General features: G+C 41.1%; 1 protein-coding gene across 2 annotated transcripts in view; it reads left to right on the forward strand.

Annotated features, from left to right (window-relative positions):
• LOC122548496 (carbonic anhydrase 9) overlaps nucleotides 1-22148 on the forward strand; it is a 109534-nt gene that overhangs the window by 35090 nt on the left and 52296 nt on the right. Inside the window, exons 4-6 of one of the 2 annotated variants that reach the window (XM_043687227.2) lie at nucleotides 11120-11262; nucleotides 16194-16286; nucleotides 17781-17844. In XM_043687227.2, the coding sequence (XP_043543162.1) occupies nucleotides 11120-11262; nucleotides 16194-16286; nucleotides 17781-17844 (300 nt within the window). The remainder of the gene's footprint in view (nucleotides 1-11119; nucleotides 11263-16193; nucleotides 16287-17780; nucleotides 17845-22148) is intronic. The other variant, XM_043687237.2, reaches the window with a different exon arrangement.

The raw sequence follows: 22148 nt of genomic DNA on the forward strand, positions 1-22148 counted from the left end.
ATAATTTCTGAAAGCTCAACAGCAAGGAGCACATGAAGCATCGATTTTAAAATTGCTCAAAAGTCAGCTGACAACTCCTTTTTTATAATTATCTAGTGTCAGAAGTAAGATTTATAAATCAATAAGGACAATAAGCAAATATTATGAGCATCTGATTATATCATAATACTGTGTCTTAATGTTTCTGATGTTCTCCATCAGAGTTCAGTTTTTGAGCCTTTCCAAAGCCTTCACTCATGAAGAAACTAATACAATAATAGGCACAGCTTAAGCATCCATCAATGTCTGAAATCACAGGGTTCAAAAACGATGAATATTAATGTTGGCCAGAATTTTATCACACCATTTGTTTGTTCATTGAGAAAGATGAGCTGAAGAAACTCGTAGGATTTGATCTTTATTTCTCTCTGTGGAAAAAGTGTCAAAAAAGCATGAATCATAGGCTTTGGAACTTAGCTGAGGTAACATGCAAAAGAATTGGAACCTGTTAAAAATCCATACTGTCTGCTTTATCAGGAACGGGGTGACCTGTTTCAACTGATAGGAATTCTGCTTTCCACAAAGATGTATACCTGACTCCAAGTACCCAGCCTTTGGAATAATCTGCATAATATTTCCAGGTTCCCAGGGATTAAGGGTAGCAAGTGGCTAAAGCAAGCCTTGGTGACCATCCACAGCCAAAGCTTACTGCTAACCTCAACGTAAGTTCACAAACAGAGAAAAAACTTGTGTGCATGAATCCAAGCAAAATAGAACCACTGAATACCAAGGCTAATCAAACAGTACCTTACATTTTAGTTTTATTATGGTTATAATGGGCAGATATTATACTGGATGACATATTTCCCTTAATATTGCTGCAAGGGCACAATCACCAACAGATGTATGCACGTATGAAATAGGAGCACAAGTAGACCATTTTGCTCCTCTGATGCTCTGTCTATTAATAAGATCATAGTTCATCTATTGTATTTTCAATTCTACATTCCTGTCTACCCACAATTTCCCCTGACCAGCTAGAATCTATTTGGCTCTATCTTAAATATGCATTGACCCTTCCTCTATCCTCTTTGGAAACAGAGGGCTTCAGGGTTACATAAATCTCAGAATTTCTCCTCAACTCCATTCTTAAAGAATGGTATGAAATTTTATACAGTGCTTCCTAGTTCTGGACTGACCAATACCAGGAAACATCATCATCTACTTGTAAAGACCATTCATGATCTTATATATTTCAGAGAAGTCACCCTTCACTCCTGTAAACTCCAAAGGAATCAAGCCCAACATGACCAACAACCCATCTTAAATATCAAATTTGTAAATTTCCTCTGAACTATTTCTAATGCATTTCCATCATTCCTTAAAGAAGACCAAAAGCACACCCAGTATTAAGGATGTGGTCTCACCAATATCCTTTAAAATGGAGAATCACAGCCTTACTTTCACGTTCAATTATGTTCTTCATAATCAAGAAGACTAGGGGAAGGTTGATGTTTTGAGTTATACCTGCAGACTAGGTTTTTCTGACACACCCACCAGAACATCGAAATCCCTCTGGAGCTCAGAATTCTGTAGCTGTCCTAAGTTTTCCTAATACTCCACATGTTTATTCTTCCTGCAAAAGTGAACAACTTCACATTTGCCAATTTTGACAGTATTAGGCAAGAACTTTCAAAAGTTGAATGGAGACAGATGTTCACAGATAAAGAGACGGCTGGAAAATGGAAAGCCATCATAAAAGAGATAGCGTGAGTCCAGAGGCAGTCCTGTTAGGGTGAAAGGAAAGGCTGGTAGGTGTAGGGAATGCTGGATGACTAGAGAAATTGAGGTTTTCATTAAGAAAAAGAAGGAAGCATATGTCAGGTAGAGACAGCAAACATCGAGTGACTCCTTAGAAGAGTGTAAAGGCAGTAGGAGGATACTTAAGAGGGAAGTCAGGAAGACAAAAAAGGGACATGAGATAGCTTTGGCAAATAGGGTTAAGGAGAATCCAAAGAAATTTTATAATACATTAAAGACAAAAAGATAGCTAGGAAGAGAATAAAGCCCCTTAGAGATCAGCAAGGTAGCCCATGTGTGGAACCACAGGAGATGGGAGAGATACTAAACAAATATTTTGTATCAGTACTTACTGTGGAAAAAGATATGGAAGATATAGACTGTAAGGATATAGATGGTGACATCTTGAAAAATGTCCATATTACAGAAAAGTAAGTACAGGATGTCTTGAAACACATAAAAGTGGATAAATCCCCAGGACCTGATCAGGTGTACCCAAGAACTCTGTGGGAAGCTAGAGAAGTGATTGTGGGCCCCTTACTGAGATATTTGTATCATCAATAGTCACAGGTGAGGTGCCAGAAGACTGGAGGTTGGCTAACGTGGTGCCACTGTTCAAGAAAGATGGTAAGGAAAAGTCAGGGAACTATAAACCAATGAGCCTGACCTCGGTGGTGGGCAAGTTGTTGGAGGAAATCCTGAGGGACAGGAATTATATGTATTTGGAAAGGCAAGGACTGATTAGGGATAGTCAACATGGCTTTGTGCGTGAGAAATTATGTGACACAAACTTGATTGAGATTTTTGAAGAAGTAACGAAGAGGATTGATGGGGCAGAGTGGTGGACGTGATCAATATGGACTTCAGTAAGGCATTCGACAAGGTTCCCCATTGGAGACTGGTTAGCAAGGTTAGAGCACATGGAATACAGGGAGAACTAGCCATTTGGATATAGAACTGGCTTGAAAGTAGGAGACAGAGGGTGGTGGTGGAGGGTTGCTTTTCAGACTGGAGGCCTGTGACCAGTGGTATGCCACAGGGATCAGTGCTGGGTCCACTACTTTTTGTCATTTATATAAATGATTTGGATGCGAACATAGGAGGTATAGTTAGTAAGTTTGTAGATGACACCAAAATTGGAGGTGTAGTGGACAGCGAAGAAGGCTACCTCTGAGCACAATGGATCTTGACCAGATGGGCCAATGGGCCAAGAAATGGCAGATGGAGTTTAATTTAGATAAATATAAGGTGATGCATTTTGGAAAGGCAAATCAGGGCAGGACTGATACACTTAATTGTAAGGTCCTAGGGAGTGTTGCTGAACAAAGAGATCTTGGAGTGCAGGTTTATAGCTCTTTGAAAATAGAGTTGCAGGTAGATAGCATAGTGAAGAAGGCGTTTGATATGCTTTCCTTTATTGGTCAGGGCATTGAGTATAGGAGTTGGGAGGTCATGTTGCGGCTATACAGGACATTGGTTAGGTCACTGTTGGAATATTGTATGCAATTCTGGTCTCCCTGCTAAGTAAAGGTGCTGTGAAATTTGAGGGGTTCAGAAAAGATTTACGAAGATGTTGCCAAGGTTGGAGGATTTGAGCTATCAGGAGAGGCTGAACAGGCTGGGGCTGTTATCCCTGGAGTGTCAGAGGTTTATAAAATCATGAGGGGCATGGATAGGGTAAATAGACAAGGTTTTTCCCTGGGGTGAGGGAGCCCAGAACTAGAGGACATAGGTTTAGAGTGAGAGCAGAACGATTTAAAAGGAATCTAAAGGGGCAACTTTTTCATGCAGAGGGTGGTGCATGTATGGAATGAGCTGCCAGAGGAAGTGGTGGAGGCTGGTACAATTACAGCATTTAAAAGGCATCTGGATGGGTATATGAATCGGAAGGATTTATGGTCCAAGTGCTGGCAAATGGGACTAGATTAGGTCAGATGATTAGATTAGATTCCCTACAATATGGAAACAGGTCCTTCGGCCCAAAAAGTCCACACCAACCCTCCGAAGAGTGACCCACCCACGCCCTGTATTTACCCTGACTAATGCACCTAACACATGGCCAATTCACCTAACTTACATAACTTTGGACTGTGGGAGAAAACCGGAGCACCTGGAGGAAAACCACACAGACACAGGGAGAATGTGCAAACTCCACACAGGCAGTTGCCTGAGGCAGGAATCGAACTTGGGTCCCTAGTGCTGTGAAGCAGCTTTTACCTAGCAATGCTAACCACTGAGCCACAGTGCTGCCCCAAGATCAGCCTGGATGAGTTGGACTGAAGGGTCGGTTTTCGTGCTGTACATCTCTAACTCCATGACTCTACCTGCTAGATGTTTGCCCACTCACTGCATCTGTCTATATCTGTCTACAATGTTCTTATGCCTTCTTCTCAAAATACATTTCTAACTATTTTGGTATTGTATGCAAGTTTTAGCTCCCAGTACCTTCACCCACCTCATCAAAGTCATTGATGTAAATTTGAAAAAGGTGAGGTGCCAGCAAAGAACACATGGGACTCTACTCATCACGTCCTGCCAATCAGACAAAGATCCATTTATGCATATTTTGTTTTCTACCAGCCAGTCAATCCCCTATCCACATCAGTATATGACTCCCTACACCGTAAGCTTTTAATTTCTGCAATAAGTTATGTTGTGGCACATTATCAAATACCTCTGGAAATCCAAGGTTAGCACATTGACAGGATCCCCTTTCTGCACGCCATGTGTTACTACTTCAAAGGATGCCAACAAATTGGAAAAATAAGGTTTTTCTTTGATAAACCCATGGATTCTTGATTAGTGGTGCTGGAAGAGCACAGCAGTTCAGGCAGCATCCAAGGAGCTTCGAAATCAACGTTTCGGACAAAAGCCCTTCATCAGGAATAAAGGCAGTGAGCCTGAAGCGTGGAGAGATAAGCTAGAGGAGGGTGGGGGTGGGGATAGAGTAGCATAGAGTACAATGGGAGAGTGGGGGAGGGGATGAAGGTGATAGGTCAGGGAAGAGAGGGTGGAGTGGATAGGTGGAAAAGGAGATAGGCAGGTAGGACAAACCCATGCTGACTCTCCCAGGTTACTTTAAGTATGCAGCTGTAATTCCCCATGACAGAGGTCAAGCTAATTGGTTTGTAGCTTCTTGTCTTCTGTCCCCCCCCCCCCCCCCCCCACCCCCCCTTTACTGAATGATGTAACTCTGCCAATTCCAGTGTCAGGCAATGCATCCACTGGAAGTACATTTGCCATCCAAATTTATCGTAGTCAAGCAGAGGAGATGATAGAACTATTGTCTAGTTCCTCCTTTTAAAACAATTTAGACAACTCCAACTAGAGTATTTATGAACGAATTTACCCAGGCATCCCACAATACTGAATCCGTCAAATCAGTATGAACACAAGCTAGTACTGATGCAAAACAACCCCAACTTTATTAGGAAACAGTGCTATCTCTAATCTTGTTCAGCCGTTTAAGTTTACAATACTTCCCAAGTCTCTGGGACACCCACACCAATCAACCACACCGCCCCGTGGCCCAACATTTCAACTACCCTTCCCACTCTGCCGAGGACATGGAGGTCCTGGGCCTCCTTCACCACCACTCCCTCACCACCCGACTCTGGAGGAAGAACGCCTCATCTTCCGCCTCAGAACACTTCAACCCCAGGGCATCAATGTGGACTTCAACAGTTTCCTCATTTCCTCTTCCCCCACCTCACCCCAGTTCCAAACTTGCAGCTCAGCACTGTCCCCATAACTTGCCGTATCTGCCGATCTTCTTTTCCACCTATCCATTCCCCCTCCTCCCGCCCCCGACCTATCACCTTCATCCCCTCCCCCACTCACCTATTGTACTCTATGCTACTTGCTCCCCACCCCCACCCTCCTCTCATTTATCTCTCCACTCTTCAGGCTCTCTGCCTGTATTCCTGATGAAGGGCTTTTGCCTGAAACGTCGATTTTACTGCTCCTCGGGTGCTGCCTGAACTGCTGTGTTTTTCCAGCACCACTAATCCAGAATACTTCCCAAGTCTCTTGTAGATTTGCACAGTTGTGCTCTCTCTGTCTCTGTAGGACTGCAAAGCCTCACATTCCCTCATGCTCTCTCTCTACACACAGTCAGTGGGTCTCTGCCTTTAGTCATGCTGGTTTCCTCAGGAGGCCCAAGAGGATCCAAGAGAGAAGTCTGCAGGTGAACCCTGTTTTTACAGCTTTTTGGATAGTTTTCTGGGTCTTTCTATAGTTCTGACCAATCAGGGAGACTCCCCTATTTGTTTGAAACATATCAGTCATTTAAATGGCATGTTTGTGTAGCAAGACCCAGTGCCTTTCTGTCTGTACTCACCTTTAGTGGATAAGTTATTGGAGATATATCTGCCCAGGATAATACTTGCTTTTTACATAATGCTAATATCATTAGCACCTGGCTATTGAGTTTGCACTGTGTCTGGTGTGAGAGCTTTTGTGATATCAGATTTTCACTTAGTCAATGTACACAGCATCCCTTGCTGTTTGGCCAAGTTAGCAATCTCTCTGTTTTAACAATGAATAGGCTGCTACATAATGCATTCACAAAGTAAGACACTACGTTTTAAGAGAATGCTGGTTTGGCAAATATAAGGGGGTAATAGTTCTGGAAGGGCTGTGTCATTATTCAACTTAGAGGGTATAAATTAATGTATAAATAAAATGAATTTAGATGTATTACTTTAAACAGAGTATTTTGATAACTTTTGCACAGATATTTGGTTAATGAAAAGGTAAGATTCAAATTAGTTTGTTCTTCTTAGATCGACATATGAACAGAAATAGCTCTTCAATCTCTTGAGCTTCTTTCATTATTCAATTACCGAATGCCAAAACTTACATTTTTTTCCCCAAGGCCTTCATACACTTCATACACTTAGCTAACAAATATCTAATAGCCTTTTACATGCCCATTGGTACTTCATGGTTGTGAATTAAAATTCATACTCTGAGCAAATGTGATGCGCGCTTATTTGATTGTTGTAGGTCAGCAGTTTGTTTTTATGAAGAAGCTATTTGTTTAAATGATTTTCAAGTCCCTCCAAAGTGGCAGACAGGAACAGGAAATTCCAAGTGCATTACTCGTTATGAGAGTCAGTGCCATTTCCTTTCCACTGCTATACAAATGGCAGATAGAACAAGTATCTTTCTTAATAAGTGTCCAATTGATACTGTAGCCAGCAGTAATCGATTGGCTTTGGCGGAAACCTCTTTGTGGCTGAATAAATAGAAACATTTTAACTGCATCCATCAGATTTACCTATTTTAAAAAGTGAAACAAAAGCAAACAGTTCTCAAGAAGAGTTACTGGTTCTCAAATGTTAACTCTGCTTTCTCTCCACAGATGCTACCAGACCTGCTGAGTCTCTCCAGCAATTTCTGTTTTTGTTTCAGATTCTTCTACTTAAATATGGTGGAGAAATTTAGAGACATTTTTGTCATTTTAGTGCAAAAACATGAGCTATTATTCAGATCATTCGTCTGGTTACTTTGTAAAGTGAAAAGTGCATGGTCTTCTCACACTCCACTAAGCATTTCCAAATCCCTCCCCTATTAGCGCCATCACATGAGCAGTTTTAGTCATAGTCATAGAGATGTACAGCATGGAAATAGACCCTCCATTCCAACCTGTTCAAGCCGACTAGATATCCTAGCCTAATCTAGTCTCATTTGTCAGCACTTGGCCCATATCCCTCTAAACCCTTCCTATTCATATACCCACCTAGATGCCTCTTAAATGTTGCATTGTACCAGCCTCCACCATTTCCTCTAGCAGTTCATTCCATACACGCACCACCCTCTGTGTGAAAAGGTTGCCCCTTGGGTCCCTTTTATATCTTTCCCCTCTCACCCTAAACCTATGCCCTCTAGTTCTGGACTCCCGAACCCCAGGGAAAAGACTTTGTCTATTTATCCTATCCATGCCCCTCATAATTTTGTAAACCTCTATAAGGTCATCTCTCAGCCTCTGACGTTCCAGGGAAAACAGCCCCAGCCTATTCAGCCTCTCCCTATAGCTCAAACCCTCCAACCCTGGCAAAAACAACCTGTATGAAACTAAACTGCCAACTGCATAAGTTTGAAACTGCTTCATACACAAGATTAATCAAAATATGACTCCATAATCAAGCCAGCTCTTAAAATGACATAAAACAATTACTTGAACAGAAAAGCAAAACAATTAACTATTTTGACAAATGATGTGGTTATATCACAGTAAAATTGCATTCAAATGTAACTTTGCCATTATGATGGTCTAACTGTGGTGTGTATGAGGGAACCAAATGATTGTATGTATCTACCTCTGGTAGATAAAGAACACTTTTTTTTCCAAACCACTTAAAATTCTAACTGCACCAATTCTGAGCTCATCTCTTAAAAACACCTTTCCACTTAATTTCAATATTGATGTCCCTTTCTCTACTAATCCTCACAATTTCCCTATTTCTGCAGCAGTGAAACCTCCAATTTATCATGAGCACCAGGTTATAAAATCAATAATTTCATGTGGGACATGTTGAGAAAAAACAATAATTCATAATGTATTGAAAATCTTATTTTTGTGAATATCTGTGCTGGCTGGAAAATCTTATTACTTGTTTTTAACTTTACCCCTTCTACAATTAGGGGAAGCTTTGTGGTATTATCATGGACTGTTAATCCAGAGGCTGAATATTATAGCATGGGGACCTGGATTTAAAATGCTGCCATGGCATAAGTTGGAATTTGAATTCAATGTTTTAAAAATCTGGAATTAAGAGTCTTATGATGACTGTGAATAGATTGTCAGAGAAAGACCCATTTGGTTCACTCATGTTCTTTTGGGAAGGAAACTGCAATCATTACCCAGTCGAGACTACATGTGACTCCAGACCTACAGCAATGTGGTTTACTCTTAACTGCCCTCTGGGAAATTAGGGATGGGCAATAAATGCTGCCTAACCAGTGACACCTTCATCCTGTGAATGGATTTTGTTCTTTAAAATCCGATCTTCGTGTGTACAGTAGGTCTAGCAGCAGCTGTGGAGAGAAAGCAGAGTCAACATTTGACATCCAAAGACTCTTCTTCAGGTTGTTAATTCTGCTTTCTCTCCACAGATGCTGTCAGACCTGCTGAGTTTCTCCAGATATTTGTTTTTAGTTTCAAATTTCTAGCAGCCAAATGAAATAGTTCAATAAAGGCCAGTGACCCCATCACCAAATCACTCTTTATTTACATGTGCCTTGTACATTGACAGCACAGTTCTCTTGTTCCTTGTCTAAGTTTATAGTGAGAGCTGTTGTAAATGAGTCAAAATATTGTACAGTGTGATAGCTGAACTAAAAATGGGGAAATGGCATTCCTTGATTCAATAAGCCCTTGCTTCACCTGAAGCAACCGTAAATAAGATTTAACAGAGTATTGAGTCAGAGTATTGAGTACAGGAGTTGGGAGGTCATGTTGTGGCTGTACAGGGCATTGGTTAGGCCATTGTTGGAATATTGCATGCAATTCTGGTCTCCTTCCTATCGGAAAGATGTTGTGAAACTTAAATGGGTTCAGGAAAGATTTACAAGGATGTTGCCAGGGTTGGAGGATTTGAGCTATAGGGAGGGGCTGAACAGGCTGGGGCTGTTTTCCCTGGAGCATCGGAGGTTGAGGGGTGACTGTATAGAGGTTTACAAAATTGTGAGGGGCATGGATAGGATAAATAGACAAAGTCTTTTCCCTGTGGTTGGGAGTCCAGAATGAGAGGGCATAAGTTTAGGATGAGAGGGGAAAGATATAAAAGAGACCTAAGGGGCAACTTTTTCACGCAGAAGGTGTATGGAATGAGCAGCCAGAGGAAGTGGTGGAGGCTGGTACAATTGCAACATTTAAGAGGCATTTGGATGGGTATATGAATAGGAAGGGTTTGGAGGTTTATGGGCTGGGTGCTGGCAGATGGGACTAGATTGGGTTGGGATATCTGGTCGGCATGGACGGGTTGGACCAAAGGGTCTGTTTCCATGCTGTACATCTCTATGACTCTATTTAACAATCATCTGTTTTGTATATCTCAGATTCTGAAGTATAAATTTATTTCACTGCATATAAAGTTGTGTACAGTGTTATAAAAACTAATATCTTCAAAAGTGTGAGAAGGCTGATATTAAAGAATAAAAAAGACCATTGAAACATTACAGCATGACAGAAGTGTTAGCATGGGAGCAAAGAGGTTTATTGAAATGACAAGCCACGGTTATTCCTGCAGTTAGAATGGAGGTCTGAGTCACCCAGTCTGCATTTAGCTGCACCAATGTAAAAGAGATCACATTGTGAGCTGCAAATGTAATAGACTAGGTAGAAAGAAGTCCAAGGGAAATGCTGTGTATTTGGGGTCTTGGACAGTGAGGAGAGAGGGGGCTAACAGATATGTGTGACACCACCTTCTGCGATTTTACATGGGTAGGTGCCATGTAACACTTCTTCCTCGGCCCAGTGGAGTGTTCACAAATGAAGAACATCACAAGTTCGAAGAGCAACATCTCATTTCCATTTAGGCACTTTATAGCTTTGAGGTCTCAACAGTGAATTCACTAACTTCAGAAACTAATCATTTTACGTCTGCCCTCTATTTTTCTCATTTATTCTCCCCCACTACTACCATCCCTCACAGCCATTTCATGTTTGTATCTTAATTAGTTTATGCTTAGTAGAAAGGACAAATTCTCTCCCTTTCACACCATAATTTACATCCTTTTTTACTTTTCTCTGCACTTTTAACAATCCCTTGGTCTTTTGCATTAGTCCTCTTGGTCCTCCCCAGCCCCTATCAAATGTTTAGAAAATAATTTATTTTCTAGCATCTTTCCATTCTGAAGAAGAGTCATACAAGACTTGAAAGATGAACTGTTTCTCTCTCCACAGATGCTGCCAGACTGGCTGAGTTTCTCCAGCATTCTGTGTATTTGTTTCTGCAGTATTTTACTTGATAAAATTATCTTGTTGGGCTAGACTGCCTGTTTCTGGGCTCGAACCTCTAACCTTTATGTAAGAATTTGCTAATGACTCCTAAACATGAGAATGAATTGTTTGTGAATATTTTCTAAGTTCTGGGAAATATTCTTTATTTCAACATAGCAATTACCTTGTTCATGACTTTTTTTTTGATTACAAAGACTCACCATCCCAAAATACCTGTGATACTAAGGTGGACCTGTGTGGAATATAACGCGCGGCACCGGTTTGTGCTGCTTAGTAATGTTGATTGAAATTGTAAGAGAACATTCACGTGATTCCATCTGGTTTAATATAAAAGGACAGTAACATTGTTGCACTTTTTGTTTTTTTCTCAAGTTCAACTTTCACTCCCAGATTCAATGAGCATAAGCGGTGGTTTCACACAGAAATATCTCGCATCTCAGCTGCATTTTCATTGGGGATCAGAGAGCACTCCAGGATCTGAGCACACAGTGGATGGTACCCAGTATGCTGCTGAGGTAATACTGTTGGCCTTTGTTGATTTTACTATGCAAAAATTGGTGATTATTTTGTTGATTCATTACAGTTTCAGTAATTATTTTTCATTTGGATTCATTTTAAAGAAAAACGTCTTAAAAATTTAATATTTTTTTTTAGTTATGGGCTATACCACAACTGGATAAATGAAAGAAAACCATTGCAGCATGATGTTGTCATAGAATCCACATTGAGGCTCACTGCCTTTATTCCTGATGAAGGGCTTTTGCCCAAAACGTCGATTTCAAAGCTCCTTGGATGCTGCCTGAACTGCTGTGCTCTTCCAGCACCACTAATCCAGAATCTGGTTTCCAGCATCTGCAGTCATTGTTTTTACCTCATCTTTAGACTGTGTTGGAGGAAACTGCAGCACCCAAAGGAAACCCATGCAGATTTAGGGAGAACATTTCCTGAGGCTGGAATCTAACGTGAGTTCCTGGTGCTGTGAGGCAGTAGTGCTGGCAGCATGATGTGTGGGTGGCACGGTAACTCAATGGTTAGCACTGCTGCCTCATAGCACCAGGGACCTGGGTTTGATTCCCATCTTGGGCAACTATTTGTGTGGAGTTTGCACATTCTCCCAGTGTCTGCATGGGTTTCCTCCCACAATCCAAAGGTGTGCAGGTCAGGTAAATTGGCCATGCTAAATTGCTCATAGTTTTAAGTGCATTAGTCAGGGGTAAATATAGGGTTGGGGAATGGGTCTGATGGCTTTTTGGGCCAAAAGGTCTGTTTCCATATTGTGTGGAATCTAATCTAACCACTGAGCCACAGTGCCAACTGCATCTTCCAAAGATGATGGTCTTTGAAAGATGTTATTTCTGTGCCAAGTGCCCTTTGCCAGTTGTAAGATGCACCGTAGTTGCTACCATGGCCAATGGTCATTGAAAATTGATAGTTAATATTGGAATAATTCCTCATTGACCATTTTAACAGGTGCTCAAAGTTACAGTCTGGAATATGACAATTAATTACATTCAACCTTGCTTTAGCTAACAACATCCTACTGCACAGGGCACATTAATCTGAAGCCCAACATCATACAGCATGTGCAGGGAATCTGTAGGGCAAGTCTGAATTCCATGTTCTTGTTCTGTGATGTGATTTTCTGAAAGAACTCAAGGTGTCACAAACAAGAAGAATATAGGTCTTGTTTCCCCCTTGATTGTCAAGATGGCTAACCTCAATATGAAGTAAGCAACAGGTTCTAACTGGGAGGAATGGTTTGTGTGCATTTTTTGTTAAAACGTTATTTTTTGCATGTGCAAACTGCAATTTAAGAAATTGATCTATAACTGAATTCAACATTCAGTGAAGTATTGCTTACTATTTTATGCTGAATGTCATTTAGTTTTTTTGAAATTTAGGAACTTTTTAAAAAGCACTATTTGAAATTTATTTGTCTTGCATGCATTTAAGACAGTTCACAAGAATACCAGACGTACATTTTTTATATTGCATGAGAAGAGTGTGCGAATGAGCTGGCAGGCTGACTCTGGCAGAGTATTGCCATAGAGAATGGTCTGTATTTAATTCTGTAATGAGAGTGAATCTAAACAGAAGAAATGACAATGGTACGAGAAGCGTTGGCTATAGATTGGGGAGCATTACTAAAAGGGATGACCATGAAAAGGCAATGGCAAACATTCAAAGAGCGTGAGTAACCTACAAAACGTGTTCACTCCTCCCTGGTCCAAAGCCTGTAAGGTAGCCAAACCATGGTTTTCAAGAGAAATTAGAAAGTATTAGACCTAACGAAGAGGAATCCACATTGGCCAGAAAAAAAACAGACCTGAGAAGTGGGAGCAGTTTAGAATTTGAGAGAGCAGGATAAAGGAGGGATTGAGAGAGGGAAAATAGAGTATGAGAGTAAGGCTGCGGGGAGCAAAACAAAACTGCCTGTAAAAGTTTTCTTGTGAGAAGAAAAAAGATTGGTGAAGACAAAAGTAGGCCCTTTATGGTCAAGCAGGGGAATTTCTAATAGGGAACAAAGAAATGGCTGACCAACTAAATAGATTTGGTTCTGTGTTCACAAAGGAGGACACATATAATATACCAGAAATATTGGAGAACGCAGGGTTTAGTGAGCGAGGTGTTAAAGGAAATCAGGATTAGTAGGTAAATGGTGAAGGGAAATTTAGATTGAAGCCTGAATTCCCAGGCCCTGATAATCTACATCTCAGAGTATTTAAGGAAGTGATCTTAAAAATAGTGAATGCATTGGTGGTCATCTTTTAAGATTCTATAAACTCTGGAAAATTTCCTTTCGCTTGGAGGTTAGCTAATACAACCCCACTTTTTAAAGAGTGAGGTAGAGAGAAAACTGGGAATTATAGGTCAGTGGGTCTGAAATTTATAGTGGGGAAAAATGCTAGTGTCTATTATTAAAGATTTAATAACAGAGCATTTTCGGGGGGAGGAAGTGGCAGGATCAGACTGAGTTGGCATGAATTTGTGAAAGAGAAATAATGCTTGACAACTTTATTGGAACCCTTTGTGGATGTAACTAGTAGGGTTGATAAAGGGAAATCTCTGGATATGGTTTATTGGACTTCCAAAAGACTTTTGACAAAGTCCCACATAACAGACTAATGTATAAAATGTAAAGCACACATGCTTGGGTTGGTATATTGAGATGGATAAAAAACTGGTTGGCAGACAGGAAACAAAGTGTAGGAATAGACAGGTCTTTTTCAAGTGACAGGTAGTGACTAGTAGGTACTGTGGGAATGTAGGCAAGGACCCCAGCTAATCTCAATATATATTAATGATTTAGATGAGAAAAATGTAATATTTCAAGTTGTAGATGCTGGGTGGGAGGGTGAGCTGTGAGGATAAGGCAGGAATGCTTTAAGGTGATTTGGATAAGCTTAGCAAGTGGGTAAATAGATGCAGTGTAATGTGGATAAATGTGAAGTTATCCACTTTAGTGGAGGAAGGCAGGTTATTATCTGAGAGAGAGAAATGTGCCCATGTACCCTAGTCACTGAAGGTAAGCACACAGATGCAGCAGTCAGTAAAGAAGGCAAATGGTATGTTGACCTTCATAGAAAGAAGACTCAAGTACAGGAGCGGAGATGGCTTGCTGCAATTATACAGGGTCTTGGTGAGACCCCACCCAGAATATTGTGTTCAGGTTTGACCTCCTTTATCTGAGGAAGGATATTCTTGCTTTGGAGGCATGCAGTGGAGATGTATGAGTTTGTACTGGCTAGGTTTCTTTCACTAAAGTTCAGAAGAATAGGTGGTGGCGCCTAGAAATCTATAAAGTTCCAGAAGGCTATGCAGGGGGGGATGCTGAAAGGATGCTCACAATGATGGTGGGTAGTTCAGAAGCAGGGGTCACTATCTAAGGATACAGTATAAACCATTTAGGACTAAGATCAAGCAATATTTCTTCACCCAGAGTGAGTCTGTAGAATTCACTACCAGAGACAGCAGTCAAGGTGAAATATTGTATGATTTTAAAAAGGAGTTGGATATAGTTCTTGGAGCAAAAGGGATCAAAGGATAAGGGGGAAATGTAGGAACATAACTTCATAATAATGGCAGAGCAAGTTCAAAGGGCCTATTCCTGCTATTTTCTGTTTCTATGAATCAGTTACAGAATGCCTGAATGACAGTTAACTGCCAAGCGTTGTTTAAGTTTAAACCAGGTGTGTTGACCCTGTTGGGTTAAAGAATTACCCTGAAGAAGAACCAAGCAGCATGGGTGCCACCATTTTTAGTTTTCCAGGTATTTTGGCCTTCATTGCAAGAGAGTTTGAGTTCAGAAATGGAGACCTTTCAGTCCAGTTATACAGGCCCTTGCTGAGACTACATCTGGAGGAGAAAGTGAGGTCTGCAGACGCTGGAGATCAAAGCTGAAACTTTATTGCTGGAACAGCACAGCAGGTCAGGCAGCATCTAGGGAACAGAAGATTCGACGTTTCGGGCACATGCCCTTCTTCAGGAGTATTGCATGCTGTTTTGCATACCCAAGAAAGGATATACTTGCCATAGAGGGAGTGCAGCAGATGTTCACTAGACTGATACCAGGGATGGCACAATTGTCCTATGAGGAGAGATTGATTTACTTGCATTGCTGTTCATTGGAGTTTAGAGGAATGAGAGGGGATCTGATTGAAACATATAAAGCTGTAACAAACTGGGTAGACAAAATACAGTGAGATATTTTCCCTGTTTGAGGGGGGAGCTAGAACCAGGAACTACAGTCTCAGGATATATATTCTCCACGTACTCCCCTGTGTTTTTTTTCTACCACAAAAGACTATGGAGGCCAAGTCACATGAATATATTCAAAAAAGAGCCAGTTTTTGATTTCTAAAGGCACCTTAGAGAATTGGCAGAAAGTGGGAATATGCCATTGAAATAGACAATCAGTCATTGGGTGGCACGGGGGCTCAGTGGTTAGCACTACCACCTCACAGCGCCAAGGACCTGGGTTCAATTCCAGCCTTGGGTGACTGTCTGTGTGGAGTTTGCACATTCTCTCTGTGTCCACGAGAGTCCCTTCTGGGTGGTCTGGTTCCCTCCCACAATCCAAAGATGTGCATGTTAGGTGAATTGGACGAGCTAAATTGCCCATAGTGTTCAGGGATGTGTAGGTTAGCTGCATTGGTCATTTAGGGTCTGATTGGGATACTCTTTGGAGGGTCGGTTTGGACTTAGTGGGCCTAGTGGCCTGTTTCCACATTGTAGGGATTCTACTATGATAATCCTATTGAATGGTGGAGCAGGCTCGATAGGTCGACCAGCCTACTCCTGCTCCTAGTTTAAGTTTCTGTGAAATGTCCTGGATCAAACTCTCACTGTAAAGTAAAGACAATACACGCCAGTAGCTAGAATCATTACAGTGGGGCTGAATTGCCTACTCCTATTCCTAGTTCTTATGTACTTCTTATTGCTGCAGATGCACATTGTTCACTTTGCTGCCAAGTATGAAAGTTTGGTCAATGCATCACAGAAAGCAGATGGTCTCGCTGTTCTGGCAGTATTTCTTCAGGTAAAGTGCTATCAAGATGAGGTTTGTTAATTTTCTTTGGGAGATCACTTTTTAACAAGAAATATCCCTTTCAATTCAGTTTCTTTGTACATAGCAGTTTCTTTGTACATATTTTGTCTTTTTCCTGCAATGTTTGAAAGCTATGATCGTCTGTTAATGCTGACATAATTTCTCCTATTTTTGTTGTGCAATTCCACCTTCAGTGAGCCCTTGTTCATCTTGCATCATCACAATTCAACCTGAAATACCACCTAAGTTTTTAACTACTTTGATTCGGCTCATGCCTGTATAACAGGTCCTCAACTTTGCTTCCTCAATTGTAAAGGTTTTCAAGCCTTTCCTCCATCCTCAAACAATGCAGCTCCCACACACTGAGGCTTTGGAACCATGTTCCTCTAAAAGTTGTGGAGCAGAGTCCGAGTATTGGGTGGATCTGTTCTTAGTATGCAAGTGGGAAATAGATAATTGTAGTATGTGGCATTGAGTTGCCATCAACTTAGCCATGATTAGCCATTAAATGGCAATGCAGGCCAAATGGTCTATTCTTGGTTCTAATTCATAAGTTCATACATAACAGAAAATCAGGAGCAGCAGCCAGCCTCAAAAGCAGGTGTCAACAATAATAACTTCCATTAAAAATATTTTTCAAATTTAATATCCCAAGGCATTTCATCAGAGGCATCATAAAAAATGGGCCAAATGCTGACAAAAGGAACGAGATCAGTTGAAGATAACTGGTCAGCATAGACGAGTTGGACCGAAGGATATGTTTCCATGACTCTAAGTCATGTTAACTCTTCACATACAACCTACTCTTAAAGTGTATTTTATTGTCCTTACTAGAAGTTTCAATTAACTTTTCATAATGTTTTTTCTCATTTGGGACCATTTTGCATTAGGAATATTTTTTTAAAAATATGAAATCAAATGTAAAACTTACAAAATATGCATTTTTAGGTGAAGAAATTGTTCCAGGTTTTGCTGCTCCATCTCACAAATGGGTATTTTCTGTAGTATCAGTAGTTGATGTCTATTTAACTGCAGCAAAAATAACATTCGCAGTGTTCTGTCTGACAGGGTCTGATAATTGTGGTTAGATAGTGAGCTGACAGATTGGGGAGGTCGGGGACAATACCTTGTTTAGCCTGATGAAAACAATCCTGCCCTCCTAGCCTTCAGCAGTGCTATGGAGATAGTTTACATGTTGATGCAAACTTTCCTGCTTCCATTTAGGCTGCTAACATTCCCACGACCTAGAAAAATCAGCCACCTACACTTAAAAATGGGCTGATGATCAAAATGGACTGGCAATCAAAATGAAGGTGAATGACCTTTTGGTAATAATTAGCCAAGCTAGTCCCCAGAATTAGGTTCAGTATTCACGCTGTGTAGCACTTCACACTGGAAAAGAGCTGGCTCAAGGTGAGTATACCTTAGCTTTTTTTTGTTATGTAACCTCTGACATTTTCCTAACCTAATGTGTTTATCTTGCAGGTTGGAACACAACATAATAAAAACTATGATCACATATTTGATAAACTTCAAGATATTGCTGAAGGTAATTGGTCAGTGCAAAATACAATTGGCCTGCCATATGTGCAATCAAAAGTATTTGTCTTTTTATATTTGAGGAACAAAATTCGAATTATTGTTTTATTGCTGTCAATTTAACTCATCACATTGAGCTGACGTTGAGTCCAAGTCATTCTGAGGTCACAAGACACCAATGACTTTCTTGAGCTTTTTGTCGCTGCCAGGTATCTGACGATAAGAGCCTAATTTCAATTCAGTCAATTATTTCCCTTGGCCAGAAGTGGTCCTACCAGCAGCTTGTCACATCCCTACACTGAGTCCATGTTTTATCTGATTGGCACCAATTTTCCAACTCATTGTGTACATTCAAAATGCAAAGTATTGCAGATGTTTCAATTGTAGAAACACTCTGCAGGTTACACAGCATCAGCAGGGTGAATTTTCAAGTTTGATATTTCAGGTTTGGAGACTTCCTCTGAACTGGAAGATATTTTGGATGAACAGCATTGTAAAAATGATGAGCACAAGTGGAAGGAGATTCTTCTGGCACCTAACCACCCTAAACCTAGCTGCTGGCTACCTTGTTAATTGTTGCTTTTAGTCTTTGTTCCCATATTTACTTACATTTTTTCCACATGTATCTCTGTTGCCTCTATCTTTAGGGCCGTTGCCAAGGTTTTTGTTGCTGACACTGATCCTATCAGTTAATTATGGAGCTAGTTAGCAATATCTTATCAGAAGCATACAATAGAGTTGTGGGAGACCACTTTAGAACTGACGTTCTCTAATGTTAGTAAGGGAAGGGAACACAGCCAATTTGGGTTTTAAAAGTCCATCCAGACTGGAAGTACAAATACTGTTGTTAGACTGAAAGTGTTCCAAATGATTTTTAGTTGTTCATTGTAATGCTTTGGGCCTTAGATGTTGTACTGGGACAAATGGTTTTTCTTTTGATTTGAAAGGTTAGATTGAAACACCAATTATCTGATGTCCCCATTTTCCTCCTTTTTGAAAACATCGATTTTGTTGATGGGTCATAAACATCAGATTTTTCCACTCTTTTCATAGTTTCATGTACTAACTCAGGTGAACTGGTTTATCTGTGTGTGTGTAAATGATCACTCGGCGTCTGTTGCTGTGACAACAGCACTTTTTACCTGTTGTTGTATGGAGTGATGGATAGTGATCAGTAGAGGCTTTCTCATTGTTTTCCATCACATACCTGACCAGAAATCTTCCTTTGTGCTTGTTACCTGTCTTTGGCATCTGGTGGATGCATTTACCTGCTTGGCCAAATCACTTTGGCCGTCAAGTCCTGGAGTGGAACTTGTATGTGGAACTTGTGACTCAGAGGCAAGGATGTCATCCCCTGTGTTAAAGGACCATCTTATGAGCTATATTGAAAACTACATTGACTTTTTTCTTCCAAAGGGAAGAATAGTGGCTACTATTATGATTTTATGATATTATGATACAGATGGTTGTGCTCACAGCCCAGATCATCATGGAAGCCAACCTTCGATCCATTGACTCCATTTATATGGCATACTGCTGCAGAAAGGCAGCCAACAAAGACCCATCACCCTAGTAATGATCTCCTCCAACCTCTTCCATCAGGCAAAAGATACAGAAATTGAACACATGCACCAGCAGATTCAGGAACCGTTTCTTTCTTCCAGGTTGTTATTAGACTGTTGAATGAACTCTCTATCCTCAAATAATGCTGGTCTTGCTAATGTTGATCTTGCCAAGTGCAAACCCTGTGCGATGTAACCTGCATGCCTCTGTCCAAGAGTTTTTTTCACCATATGATTTGTATGTCCTTGCTTACTGTACAGCGCGTAAACCAAGGTACATGTGGCAATAAATCAAATCCAATTTTAAAAAACATATACAGCTGGTCCTTGATGATCAACTGCAGCCAGCTTCCTGAAATCTCTCTGCAATCCACAAACACCAATAATGTTGGAGTTCTGAAGCTTGCTTCAACTGTACAGAAGTCTGGTGGGACCTCACCAAGAGTACTGTATGAAGTTTGAGTCTCCTCAATCTCAGGAATGATCTTATTTCCTCAGAGGGAATCCACCAATAGTTAACAAGACTTCATTCTGGGTTGATAGAACTGTCCTGTGAAGAGAATTTTCACAAAAGGAGCCTTTATTCTGGAGAGTTTTAACAAATTAGTGGTAATCTTATTGACATTTACAAAAGTCTTTCAAGGAATAGACAGGGTAAATGCTTCATCTCGAACCAGGGTGTACAATTTTAAAAAGGGAATGTCATTTGGGTCCAAGCTGAGGAGAAATAATTTTACTCTGAGGGTTTGGAGGTAAATTCTGTAAGTGATGAGACATTGGGTATAAATGGGCTGCAGTCAAGGCCCCTGGGTAAGGATAGTGCAGTTGCCAGAGGGTTAGGATTAGGGCTCTGTTGAAGTGAACTCAGGTGACGACATTTGATGCACAGCCTACAGAAGAATACTAACCAATGTGCACAGCAAAACACTGGGTGCATTGGGAAGCTGATCAGAAAGCTATGGTCCAGCACTAACTTCAGAGTATGGACTGCACCGTTTCCAGCCAGGATGTGGTGAATAACTCTGTTTACATACTTTTGGATTCAAGCATGATGCAGGGTCTGGCTGATGTGACATCCCCAATTCCAGCAACTGCAACTCAATGTCTAAATGTTGCATTGGAATAGCTGGCTGCTGCTGTCTTGACTCTGGATTACAGTGTTATAAAGGCCCCCACAGACTGTCCCAACAATTTATCAGTCAGTCCGCGAACAGGTCACTTAGGTCCTCCCAAAGAAGAATGGCTTCATGGAGCATGCCCCTGCTGTCCCTTCTCAGGATGACAGTGCTCATTCTCCCACCCCTTCCATTCCAATGCCCCCATATTTATATTGCCCTTCAGCTAACCAGTCCCAAATGCTGTCACCCCTGATAAGATGGTACAGGCTACAAACAGGCCTTCCAAGTTCACAGCTACATGAAATCCCCCTCCATTACCATCTGCAGTCTGCCCCTGTGAAAATCAGCAACATTTCACCAGCCTTACTACAGCTATTGTGGTAACACTGCATAGCAGGAAGGCAGCTCACCACCACCTTCTCAGTGGCAAATAGGATCAGGAAACAAAATACTGGCCAGCCAGCAATCCACACCCTACAAGTGAATTTAAGAACGAGACCAGGACAGGCAGAAAACAAGAACTAAGGAAATGCACAAGGTTGATTACTGACCTCCAAGTATAATATCGCATGTTATCATTTATACACACAGTTTGGAACACTTGTTTTGCTGATGGTTTTATTTTTGTAATTTTGGCCAGCTGGATGGTGACATAATGGGAGCAAGGTGAGGCACTACTCCTGAATTTGGAATTGGAGCTGTAATTCCTCACATCATATTTTCTTTTGCTCTTTCACAGGATTGGCTAATACTGGCCATACCCACAATTATTGCCTGTCCCTAATTGCAATTGACCGGAGTGGCTTAATGCCCATTTTAGAGTTCAGAGTCGTGTGTTTGACTCTGAACCTGGAGTCAACCGTCAGTCAGTCCAATTAAGGACAGCGATTAAAATTACCATTTCAATGTGGGGAAAGCTCTTAACAGGAATAGAGTTGGTCTCCTGTGTTCGCTTTTTGAGCTATGGGCTGTGTAAACAAATGAATCCCATAAGGTGAGACTTACTGGAGAAGATAGCAGACCACAACGAGTGAGACTCCCTCTGGAGAGTAAAGAAGTTGACAACCAATCAGACTTCTGATGTTGTGTGGTCATTTTGGAGGTTGAAGAGAAGATCTGAGGAAGATTGCTGCAAGATGAAGGAGTCTTGGAAGGTGCCTGGAAGGTGAGCACATACATAATTGTAGTTGCAGAGGAGTTGAGGATTAGAATTCTTTCCTGTGCAAGGATCTCATTATCTGGTGCAGAGCCTTGATGTGCACATCAAAATAATTTCTCCAGTATGTGGGGGAGTCCAGCATTGATGGTCCAATGTGCCGTGACCTTCATAAGTCCATGCATTCACAACTCTTACACAGAGAGTTGTGAATGCATGGAATGCGTTGCCAGCAGTGGTGGTGGAAGCAGAATCATTAGGGGCATTTAAGTGACTGCTGGACATGTACATGGACAGCAGTGAATTGAGGGGTGCATAGGTTAAGTTATTTTATTTTACAATAGGATTAATCCTCGGCACAACTTCGTGAGCCAAAAGGCCTGTTCTGTGCTGTACTTTTCTATGTTCTATGTCTGTCTTCATTTGAATGTGCTGTCCAGCTCTTTTCAAAGTGTATTGCCCAGTGAGATGCAAGATG

Source organism: Chiloscyllium plagiosum, unplaced genomic scaffold, assembly GCF_037043375.1.
Source record: "Chiloscyllium plagiosum isolate Xiang-an unplaced genomic scaffold, Cpla_swu_hap1 HiC_scaffold_1, whole genome shotgun sequence".
NCBI lineage: Eukaryota > Metazoa > Chordata > Chondrichthyes > Orectolobiformes > Hemiscylliidae > Chiloscyllium > Chiloscyllium plagiosum.